Source organism: Heterocephalus glaber, unplaced genomic scaffold (assembly GCF_053883595.1).
Source record: "Heterocephalus glaber isolate CG9 unplaced genomic scaffold, H.glaber_assembly_v1.0 deba00001547, whole genome shotgun sequence".
Lineage (NCBI taxonomy): Eukaryota > Metazoa > Chordata > Mammalia > Rodentia > Bathyergidae > Heterocephalus > Heterocephalus glaber.
The window spans coordinates 5,113,646-5,126,434 of NW_028258340.1; the positions used below are offsets into that span (position 1 = coordinate 5,113,646).

The following is a 12,789-nucleotide window of genomic DNA, read 5'->3' on the forward strand; positions in this document are numbered from 1 at the left end:
GTAATCTCCAAATTAATATGTTGGTGATATTGGGGGTTAGGTGGTATTTGGGAGGCAACTGGGATTAGTTAAGGTCATCAGGGTGGTGGTCCCCTGTGGTTGGACTGATGGCTTCATAAGAAGAGGAAGAAAGACTTGAGTTAGCACACTTGCTCTGTCTTGCCATGTGATACCCCCATCTTGTTAGGATGTAGCAAGAAGATCCTCACCAAATGCCAACCAGATGCCAGCACCATGCTCTTGGGCTTCCCAGCCTCCAGAACCATGAGCTAAGTAAACTTCTACTTTTTATAAATTACCCAGTCTCAAGTATTTTGTAACAGCAACAGAAAACAGACTAAGACACTGTTTAAACTAGCTGTTTGTGGTAACGTCAGCATACTTCCTGGAGCAAGATGATAGGGTCAAGAGATGTTGCATTGGAAAGTTTGATGTTTGCGGCCCAGGAAAATTAAGGAACTGACTTGCTGTATGTCAGCCATCTTAGGAAAGACAGAGCTGGATGGGAATCCACATCTTCTTTGTGGGGAATGAGCTGTGGATCCATCCACAGGTTTCTACTGAGTAATTTCTAAACTCTGATGGAGAAAACATAAGTAGAGGTTTTAAAAAGTCAGCATCCAAAGTATATAGTATTTAAATTATATATCAACAAAGCTAGTTGAAGAAACAAAATCAGGGCTCACTGGTAGAGCACTTGCTTAGCATGTACAAGGCTCTTGGTTCAATCTCCAGCACTGATTAAAAAAAAAAAAGAAAGGAGAAAAGATCAGCATGCATGCAGCAGCCAAAAATTGTTTCTAAATATTACTCTTTTGATAAAAGGAACTAAGGCTCCTTGAACAAGTGACAGAGCCTAGGGCTTGGGTAAAGAAAATAAAAGATGAGACTGGAGAATCTTCTGATGCCAGAAATGGAGGAAGTGCTAAAGAAACAAAAGGAGCCAACTTAAAGGAACATCCCATTGGCTGCAGGTGGAACTATTCCAGCAACAAAATAGATAGTGTAGAATTGGATTATAATATTAAGAATAAAGTAAGTCTATATAAGTCCATACTGATATAAATAAATGATTGAAGAAGTGAATTCCTTAGAGAATTCAAGAAATGTATGTGGATACTCCTCCTCCACCAGTCTCAAATTAAGTGGAGCTTAATTCCTGCTGTGCCCTTTTGAGGGTGGTCTGAACATAGTGATGCTTTCCCAAAGAACACAGTGTAGAAAGGGGAAATAGTAGCTTTACAGTGGAGAGATTTGGCACATGATACCTTAAACAAAGGATCAAGGTTAACATCATGAGTGATAAGTGATATTGATGTCACATGGGCCCTGTGAAGATATGATGACAAAGACACTTTACCTCTGTGATATTCTTCCATGTCTTTAACCTCCATCTAAAAATGAAAAGTTCAGATAGATCCAAACCTCAGGACATACAAGATTCCTGACCAGTGTTCTTCAAATTTTCAAGGTCATGTAAAACAAGGAAAGACTGAGAAACAGTCACAGACTCACAGACCAGAGGAGACTCAGGAGATGGGACAGCAAAAAGCAACATGGGATTGTAGATAGATCCTGGGCAGGAAAAGGATATTCATGGGAAAATGGGTGAAATCCAAATAAAACTTCAAATTTAGTATATAGTGAAGTACCAGTGTCAGTCTCCCAATTTTGGTAAATGTTCCAAAGTCATGTAAGATGGTATTACTAGAGAAAACTAGGTGAGAGATAAATGAGAAATTTCTGTACTATCTTTGTAACTTTTTTGTAAATCTAATGTTACTGTAAAATAAAAAGTATATTTAAAATATAAAACATAAAAGAAAAATCAGGAAATTTCAGTGTGTGAAACAACTAGAATTTTAATACATTGCTGATAGGAATGTAAAGTGTACAACCACTTTGGAAAACTATCAAATATATACCCACCATACAACTCAGCCATTGTACGCCTAGGCATTTTCCTAAGAGAAAATAAAAAATATACAAAAAGGCCTGTACAAGAATGTTCATAAACTTTTTATTCACCATAGACCAAAACCAGAAATAATCATCAATAAATGAGTGAATAAACAAAGCATGATATATCCATATGATGAACTACCAGTCAGCAATATAAAGGAATGTCAAAAGGGTACAGGGATTGTTTGGGAAGGGCCCAGAGGAAACTTTCTAAATGGAAAGTTTTATATATTGATTGTGATAGTAGTTACATAAGTGCACACATGTATCAAAACTTCCCAAATTGTGCATTTAAAATAGGTATATTGTTGGGGAAATGTTGCTCAAATGATATAAAATTTCAGTTAGAAGCCTGGCATGGTAGCACACATCTTTAAACCTGGCACTCTGGGATGCTGAGTTGGGAGGGTTGCAAGTTTGGAACCAGCCTGGACAACTTAGTGACTTAGTGAAGCCCTATCTCAAAGTAAAAAATTTTAAAAAGATCTGAGAATGTAGCTCAGCATGAGGGCTCTGGATTCAATCCTCAGTACAAAAAAATTTCAACTAGGTAAGAAGAATATATTTAAGAGATTCATTGCATTAATAGTGACTATAGTTAGTAACCATATATTATATTCTTGAAAATTGCCAAATGAATAGTTTTAAGAGTTCTCACCACAAAAAATAAGTATGTGAGTCGTTCATTGTTAATTAGCTTAGTTTAGCCATTCCATAATATATACATATGTCAGACACACATAGATAACATATACATGCAACTGTTTGTCAATTAAAAATTTTAAAATGATTTTAACCATAAAAATTTAAATACATAAAATAAAATGGACACATCATATGTAAATTGTAGCTCAATAAAGTAAATTAAGAAGTGTGATGATTAATTTTATGTGTCAACTTGGCTAGACCTAAGTACCCAAATATTTGGTTAAACATTATTCTAGATGTTTCTGGGGAGGTATTTATTAGATGAGATTAACGTTTTAATCAATAAACTTTGAATGAAGCAGATTGTCCTCCATAATGCACATGGGTCTCATCCAGTCAGTTGAAGTCCTTAAGAGAAAAAGATTTGACTTTCTCTAGAGAAGAGGTAATTCTGCAAGCTGATTGTCTTTCGACTTGAATTACAGCTCTTCCTGCTGTCTGGCCTATCCTGCAGACTTTGGGCTTGCTACTCGCCAGCACATTCATTCCTTAAATTAAAAGCTCACTCTCCATCTCTCACTCTCTTGCTAACTCTCTTCTATTTTTCTGTAAAACCCTGATTAAGAACTCTTCCCTGTGATTCTTATGAATTTGTTGAAGAGAGAAGACCAACATGGCCACAGAATTAACACAAGAACCACTTTGAAATTTCTTCTCATTTCTCACCTCTAGCTTCTCTGGCTACAAGATCAATCTTTGTTGAATGATTCAGAATTATTGTGGGGTTTGGGGGATTTGGGGTTTATGGAGAACCTTGAGTTCTTCTAATTCAGTTGAAAGATGCTGTCAGAATGAACAGCCCGACTTCTGACTCATTTTCAGATTCATCCAAAGTGGTTCTTGTGTGTATCTCTTAACTGCCATCAACAAGTTAAGCCTTCCAGACTTGATTTGTGTAGTGTCCTATTTTTAGACCTTTGCAGATATATGTTCCCTTTGTCTCTGTGTCAGGAATCCCCAAGGAGAGAACCAAGTGGTGTAAATATGTCCAGAGAAGCTTGAAGTTGTCTCACCTTTCTGCTTTGATTTTACTGATCTCTGGCAATCCTACATTAACGTAATACTTCTGTCTCCTTGGGAAAGCTGGTTGGGTCCTGTTTTTACAGATAAGTGTATTTCTGCAATTGGTTGTTCATCTTCTAATGTGTGTGTGTGTGTTTGTGTGTGTGTGTGTGTGTGTGTGTGTGTATATATATATATATATATATATATATATATATTTTTTATCGGGGATCAAACTCAGGACCTTACATTTGTGAGGCAGGCGGTGGCACTACTGAGCTAAATCCCCGGCCCTGTATAATTTTTATAGTTGTAATTTTTTACTATACATATAGGGAGTCTGATTCCAAGATATTTATACAAGCATTGTTGGCAAATGAGATTATTTTTGGTAACCCTGCTTTTATCCTGGATTTAAATTTTACATGGTAAGTATTCTGGTTTCAGAGAGAAACTTTACTATGTTTGGTATGGCACCAAACATTGAGTTAGCAAAGGATTTTGTTGGACATCTGTATGCTAAAAAATCACGTAGGACACAAGGAGCCAAAAACCAAAAATCAAAAAACTTTGAGTGTTTGTCCCATATTGATAACTAACATGATTTTGCTTGCAGACATGTACCAATTTGGCAGATTTCATTACATTTGTATTGCCAATGCTTCCTCTTAAAATATCTTTTACCTTACAGGGCAAATCATACCCCTTCAGGGGCTCATTCCCACCTGTGTGGAATCCTATTAACTACCTAGATCATAACAACCTCTGGAGGACAATGGATGATATGGGGCAAGAGGTAAATCTTCCTAAAGTGTCTTTGACTACATTGGCATTTTTTATAATAAGTTTAGTCCTTAAAAGAAAGAAGGTGCAATGTATCACCCATCTCCCATACCTAGCTTATTGCTGAGTGCATAGTAGCAATCAATAAAAAATCTGTAAAACAAATGGATGAAAGAACCTGTTTCTGACTTCTAAAAAAATGAGATGCCAAACAGACTACTATTGTAAACTATTGGTGAGTGGGCAGAAGTCTATTTATCACTCAGTCTTCTAATGTTTCTAATTTCGAAAATCTTTAGGACACAACAAAACAAGACATCTGGGTCTTTGATTCTCCACAATGTTCAAACCCACAGCCCACACATGCAAAATTTAAGTGAAAATCCTTTAGAAGTGACTTTAGAAGAAACTTCTTTAGAAGTGACTTGGTACAGCTGTCCGATCATTGTTAAAGAGTTGAATTTGTGAATATTCTGTGTAAATTAGTAACTTTAGTAAAGTAGTCCCTCCTAATCCATGGTTTCACTTCCTGTGATTTCAGTTGCCCACTGTCAACAGCAGTTTGAACATGCTAAGTGGAAATTACAGAAATACACAGCTAGACCACAATTACATAACTTTTATTACAGTATATATCTAAATTAATCTATTTTATTATTGTTGTTAATCTCTTACTGTGCTTAATTTTTGAACTAAACTTTATCATAGGTATGAGTGGATGGGGAAAACATAGTCTGTATATAGAATCTACAGTTTGAGGCTTTCACTTGGGATCTTGGAACATATCTTTCATGGATTAGGGAGGACTACTACAGTCCATATTTGGATATAGCCATGTACAACACACCTCCATTTATTGTGCAGGAAGTGTTACTGTAAATGAAATATGGATTGAGTGGTATATATCTATAACAACAAAGCTACACAGGCAACATTGTTTATGAAGTGAAAGATACTATGGGAGAAATTTGAAAACATATTTTTCTTCTTTAAATTAGAGAATTTCAAATGTTTGCATGGTTATTGAAGATGGAAATTATCTTTGTCTTTCTCCTTTGACTCTTTGTCTGAATGTAGATCCCCAGTGATGCCCCATGGAAGGCCCCCCTTGCAGAAGAGTGGGACCACATGACCATGAAGGAGCTGCTGAACAAGATCTGCTGGACTAAGTAAGACTAACCACGGAGCACAGGGGTTTACTGTGACTGTCTTTCAGGTTTATTTAGCAGTAGCATTCATCAGGGATGGGGCACATAGTTGCTCTGTGTCTCAAACCACACCACTGACCAAGTGAAATGTTGAAAAATATTGAAACCGGGTACCACCTTAAAGATAGCTATGCATACAACTTATTTCTTTGAAATAGCTTTTCATCACCAGGGTAGTATTACCTGCCATTCAGGACCACTGCTCACTGCTGACCAAGCCAAAGGAGGCCATTTGGTTTGGTGAAAAGGAAAAAGGCTTTATTCAAAGCTAGCTCTGAAGAGATAGAGGGACCTCATTTGCCTCAAAACACCAACTCCCCCTGTAGAGATGTGCGAGGGTCTCTTATAGCAATGAACAGAGAGGAGAGGGAATGCAATGAAACAACATACATCCCCAAGCTTGTTTCATCTCTCCTGTACCTTGGCCTTCTGGAGCCAACATTTGCTTATTTCTATTTATGTAGGCTGGAGGGAGAGGCATGGTTATGCCCTTGACATGAGGAAATTTAGAGAAGCCACTTGTCTGTAAAGGAAAAAAAAAACTTTTAAAGTTCCATTTGCCATGCTGGCTTACTGAAACCAGCCCATGGAAGTCTTCAGAACAGACTGGCATGTGCGACCTCCTTTCTTTAGAGCAGTGTAAAGGCCATCAGCATAAAGATTGCATTTATCAAGTTGTCATTATAGGACTTTTTTGTACTCCTTACTGGTAGTCAAGTATAGAGATGAGTAGTTCATGCATTTGGAACACCTTTTTGTGATGTTATGCAACTCTTTAAGGATTTGAACAGGAACTTCTAGGTAATTCACAACTCTAGGGGGAAACATGTGTGACTGGACCTATTGCTGTCATTTAATGAAAAACTTGTAGTGTTGAAAGCAAGTATTTATGAGTCAAACATGAAATTCTTGTTAATGGCACTGGCACCTATATGCAAATTGTGGAGGCCTGTTAGACAGGTGACATGGAGAGGCCTCACAGCTCTTGGACAGCAGGGACAGTGGAAGGGATTGTGGGGATTCCAATTTTAAGCACATGGTGAGTTTGTGGTCCACAAAAAGAGAGAAATGGAAGGTAAAGCCAAGGAGACTGACCACTTATGCTAAACAACAGTAGTTGAAGCCGGGTGTGGTAGCACATACCTGTAATCCCAGAATTCTGGGAGGCTGAAGCAGGAAGATCCTAAATTTAAGCCCGACCTGGGCAATTTCACAATCTGTCTCAAAATTTTAAAACAAAATTTTTAAAAGGCTGGGGATGTAGCTCAGTGTGAAGGTCCTGGGTTCAATCCTCAGTACTACAAAAATCAAATCAAAACAAAACAAAAAACAGTAGTTGGAAATATTTTTTGTTCTGAAGTTGATATCATCCTTCTCTAGGCACTGAGGAGAGAAGTAGAACTCTGAAAATTAACCATGAAAACAATTTTTAGGAATATCTAAATCTATGATATAGAAATAATAAAAGCATATACAATTACATATTTTGATATATAATTTTTGATATAAAAATTCAACTTCTAAGCATTTAGCTTAGAATTTAGCTTTAGAAAGAGAATGAAAAGTAAGGAGTTTGAAGCAAATAGGGAGAGAGAGGGAGAAAGTCAATTTCAAGCAACACCTTTAAAAGGAAAAATAAAAAGATCCAGTAGTAAAAGACTAGCTAAATTAGTTATAGGTTATCCAAAAAATGGAATAGTCTACAGTCATTTAAAATCATGCTGTAGAGAAATATTTAATGACTTGAGAAGCACATAGGAAAGCAAGCTATCATGGAATATGTACAGTGGGACATATAATTTCATTCTTAAAAATAAAGCTGCTTTTTAATGCACTGGAAAAGCAATGGAAATCCATCAAAGTGTTTCTAATATTTAATATTATGTTCTAAACATTTATGTTAAAATAGTTTTGAAGCATTAAATCATTAAACATTCTTCATCAAACATCACATTTCATAGTTACAGAATATTCCATGTGAAGTGAATACCATAATGTATTTATCCATTATCATTTTGTTGGACATCTTGATTACTTCTGCTTTTTCATTATTATCATTGCATAAAACTCTGTAATAAACATTATTGTACTTCTCTTATGTCTTCAGGCATTGAAAGCAACCCATTCTAGAATAGTAAAATCATTTTGTGTCATGAAATCAGTGCCTATGGTTAGCCCCATCTTTTTAAACCCTTATGTAATATTATTTAACACTTCTTACAATAATGTAGTTTATAATGTAACTTATTTTGATTGTAATCAAATTGTATTTGTTTATAATTCTATACTTTAGTTTTTCAAACTATAATGAGTATATAATTATCTGCACTGTTTTACAATTTCTATTATGAAAAGTTTCTCATAAATTTAGTTTGATCTTTTCTCCCTAGAGAGCTTCTAAGATCTCAGAAGATAGGGCAAATTATATTTGGGATCATAAAGATCTGAGATTTTCTATCCTAGCCCTTGATCTAGTCCTCCACTTAGTGAATACTTTAAGTTGTTCATGTTGAGATATTAGGAATACGCTAACAAGCAATTTTCTAAGCGAGAAACACATAGGATCATTTGCTAGTTTTAAGGGAAGTCATCCCCAGAATATCCAACCTATTGTGATTCAAACTAAAGCACAGTTATACATTTAAAGACAAATGTTGATCATTTTTTTCAGTTGCTTTCATTTTATAAATGCTGTTCAGAAACACAAATTATATTTTAAGTATGATTTGTACAAATATATGATAATTTTTAGAAAGCCTATGTCTAGAAAAACACACATCAAATGAGATGAGTAATTATCTTTTGGAGAAAGAAATACCATAACTCTCAAAAATAAAACCAGGTCTTATATTAATTTTTGCTCCAAAAGATACAATAGGGCTTATTTTCAGGGAATGTCTTATTTTATCATGTACAACAATCTGCATTTATTCATGTACAAAAATTTACATTTATTCATGCACAAAAATCTACATTTATTCAAATACAGTCATGTCATCTTCTTCTGAAACATTGTGATAACTCTGGAAGCCCCAAATTCCAGTCTGAATTTCTTGCGACTCCATTTCCTGTAGAACCATTGGCCCCAATCTGTCCAGCAATAGTGAGCACTTCTTGTCCATGTAGTCTGCTCGTAGTGCATTGGCAACACAGCTGTTAGTGATTTTATCTGATGAATTCTTCATGCGAGACACGACCTCTTGCAGGCCAGGCTTCACAAAGCTTCCATTAAATCAGGTGTTATAATTGAAGACTTATGAGACAGGAGTGGCAGCAAAAATGATGACAGTTAAGAATGATGGTCCACACAAAAGTGACAAAAAGTTGCAGACACTGAAATTCAGAAAATTTTTCTTTCTTTCACATGAGTACATTAAGTATGTCCATTACAATATATGATATATTGAATTATGAAGATTCATATTAGACACAACCATATCCGTTTGTTATCAAATGAGCACATTGTTCATGTGTTGTGTCCGTACTTCAGTTGGTCATTTGGCGATGAGTCTGGAGTTCATCTGTTTTCATAGGCATTTACCTTTTATCTAAAATGCCTGCTTCGGTATTTACAAATAATTATAATTTATATTATCTTTTAAGTATTAATATCAATAATATTATTTATTTATATTTAATTATATGTTAATATTATTTTATAATTAAATACATCCATCATGTGTTGCAACGGATGTGCTTAAACGTGTCCATCTGGTTTATGATCTTAACTGGGGCTTATGAGCATCCTGAGGCTAGGGCTTATTTTCAAGTTAGGTCTTATTTTGGGGGAAATACAGTATGAAATATACTTGTATCAGTCAGCTTTTTGTCATTGTGACAAAATACCTAACATATACAAACAACATAAAGGAGATATTTGACTCACACTTTTGGAGGATTCAGTACACGGTGGGCTGGCTGAAGCCATGGTGTCTGACACCATGATGGAAAGGTGTGGAGGAGGAAAGCTGGCCACCTCATGATGTCCAGGGAGGAGAGAGCAGGGTAAGAATCAGAGAGGAATTCAACTAATAAACTCATCCGTGTATTAATCCATTGATGAGGTAACAACACCCTCACGATCCAATCAGCTTTCTAAGTCCCACTTCCAAGCACTGCTACATTGTGGATCAAACCCTCAATACATGAGCCTTTGGGGGATGCTTCATATTTAAATGAAAATAACAATACTCATCCTATCATATTTTTATCTTATGAATTTTCTCAATTTTATCAAATGTACACATATTTTTCATGTAGAAAAACTTTATAACATTTATATTTTAAAACGTCAATAGGGCAAAAATACAAAAATATTATTTCATTAGCTTTCTTGACTTTCCATTCCTCAAATATTGTTCAGCTTATTTCTTTTCTTTTTTAAAAAATTAATTTTATTGGTATGCACATTGAGGAGATACTCTTAAGTGAAATAAATAGGACACAGGTGTAAATACTGAATAGTTTCTCTGGTGTGAGAAACTGAAAGTGTAACGGATCATTTCTTTCCTTACTAAAACTACCAGAATAAATCAAATAAAGGTTAGAAATGGACAACCTTCCAGAGAGAGTTACAGCTTCCCCTATCCATGGTTTGGCTTTTTGTGATTTCAGATATCCCTAGTCAACCTCCATCTGAATTTTTGTCATGACTCTTAAGAGATTATATTCACATAACTTTTATTGTAGTATTTGTTAAAATTGTTCTATTTTACTATTAGTTACTGTTAATCTTTTACTATGGCTAATTTATAAATTAAACGTTATATTATATGTGTATAGGATAAAAACATAATATGAGGTGCAGGATCCACCAGGGGTACTGGAATATATTTCCTGTGGAATAGGGGAACAACTGTACTTTTTCTATGGTTGGGCTACATCCCTAATCCGTTTTTAGTTTTTATTTTGAGATAGGATCTCACAAGATTTCCCAGGCTGGGCTTGATCTTGCAGTCCTCCTGTTTCAGCCTCTCAAGAGTGCTGGGGTTACAGCTCTGCACCACCACACCTAGCTGGTATAACTGTACTTTAAGATGTCCTTTCATTTCAAACTCGGATTATCTCTTTCCTACCAAATTGGCAACAATAACAATTAGAATCTCAGCAATATTTTTATGTTTAATATTGGCTGTTTAGCTGGGCCCACATTATATTTTAGTTATTACATCCTTTACCTTATGCCCCTAAATTCAACTATAAAATAAAGAACAAAAGAAATAGGATGTCAGGGAAACAACAAAAGATATCTTTCACCCTGAAGTAATATTTTTACATCAATGTCTGAATAGTTGCTTTAGATAGATACTACAAATTGCCTCGGCAATTTTCACCACTTCAGTTATCATGGGGAATCTTACAAAACTAACTCTAAGTCACTTCAAAGTAAACGTGACACCATTTTGCAGGCTGTAATGATGGGAACTATCACAAAAGTGCTGTTTGGTTGTGAGGACTGCAGACATTGTCAATAGCTTGTCTGTATGTTAGGCAAGGTTCTACAAACTTCAAGGGCCAAGATATATTAGAGTAATGAAGTGTCCTTTGGTGAACATTTGCACTTGCAAGGTTGTCAGTCGACTATTAAGCATTTTGAGTTTTGAGTCAGATATGAACTAGTTTGAAGTTGTACCATTATATTATGTAACTACATATGGAACTCTTTGAGATTCAATTTTCTGGCTTACGAAGTGGGGGAAAATAGTGGCTATTTTATAGAATTCTTACAACAATTGAACAAGCTAATAAATTTAAGGAGCATGGAGTGTAGAAAGAATTCAACACATGGAAAATGGTTGCATTTATCCTATCCATTATTATCATTACCAGCTGGGAAATTCCTCCTTAAGTGTAACTAGATTAACAACATGCAAACTTTACATCAAAGTCAAAAGGGAGATCGGTCTTTATTAAAAATATCCTACAGTGCACATTACTACGATAAAGTTTAGAGTGTGCTACATATTACTGAGTTCATGGTTTTAAGATTGTTCACTTTCTGATGTGCTTCTTCATAGGATGTGACCTTTAGCTATTTACCTTCTAAGACACAAGCAGAAGCTTATGTATCTATGCTTTATTAATCACTTTTCTCCTTATCCATCCTTTGGGCTTGTCTTCTGTTAGGGAGTAAAATAACAAAATAGATTGTGACTAATTTTGTGTTTGGTACAGCACCTAACATATCTTTTGTACATTATGAACCTTTTAAAAATGTTTAATTGATATTTCTTATCATTCATTCACTTGATCATTCAACAAATAACTATTGGGTGCTTACCATATGCCAGGCACTATTTTGTTAAAGGGGACACTACAATGAGTGAGAAACACAAGGCTCGTGTTCTCATAGGTTGATATTCTAGTGGGAGAGACAGTAATAAAAAATAATAAATTGCCATCCATGGCGGTGCATGACTATAATCCCAACTACTCAGGAGGCTGAGGTAGGAGGATCATAAGTTCAAGGCCAGCCTGGGAAATGTAGTGAAACCTTGTGTCAAAATTAAAAAATATAAAGGTTGGGGATATAGCTCAGGGTCAAGGCACCCCTGGATTCACTCCCCAGTAACTAAAAAAACCCCCAACAATAATGAAGAAAACAGTTTTAGACACTGAAAGGAGTTCTACTGATATTCTACAATAGTAAGATGACAGAGAATGCCAGGGTGCTGTGAGTATGGATGCTAGTGCTTGTTTTCATAGATGGATAAGAATGCATCTTTCTGGGGAAACATTAGAGTAAGTGGGAGGAGATACAGGATGAGGTAGAAAAGGTATGCATCAGCTACATTACTTAGGGTTGGGAAGCCACGGTAAAAGATTTGAATCTTATTTTGTTTTGATGGGATGCCGATGGAGGGTTTTAAGCAAGGGAATAACATGACTTGACTCAGGGTTGAGAAAGAGCATCATGATGGAGAGGGAGGTAAACATCATCTGGCTTTTAGTGTAGTCAGTAGATTCTAGGTAAGGATGAGAGAAGGCAGAGAGACTAGCCTAGAGGAAGTAATTGTGATGCTCCTGGCAAGAGATGATACTAAATTAGTGGTGATGAAGGTAGAGCCATGTGATGAAAGGACTGGACTTTCTGATGGATTGGATGAGGTGGGGGGGGGAGAATAAA

The 12,789-nt window shown here is 35.7% G+C and overlaps 1 protein-coding gene across 1 annotated transcript in view; it reads left to right on the forward strand.

Moving 5' to 3' along the window:
- Maob (monoamine oxidase B) overlaps positions 1–12,789 on the forward strand; it is a 130,330-nt gene that overhangs the window by 87,228 nt on the left and 30,313 nt on the right. Inside the window, exons 4-5 of the mRNA XM_004849994.4 lie at positions 4,364–4,468; positions 5,533–5,624. Of these exons, the coding sequence (XP_004850051.1) occupies positions 4,364–4,468; positions 5,533–5,624 (197 nt within the window). The remainder of the gene's footprint in view (positions 1–4,363; positions 4,469–5,532; positions 5,625–12,789) is intronic.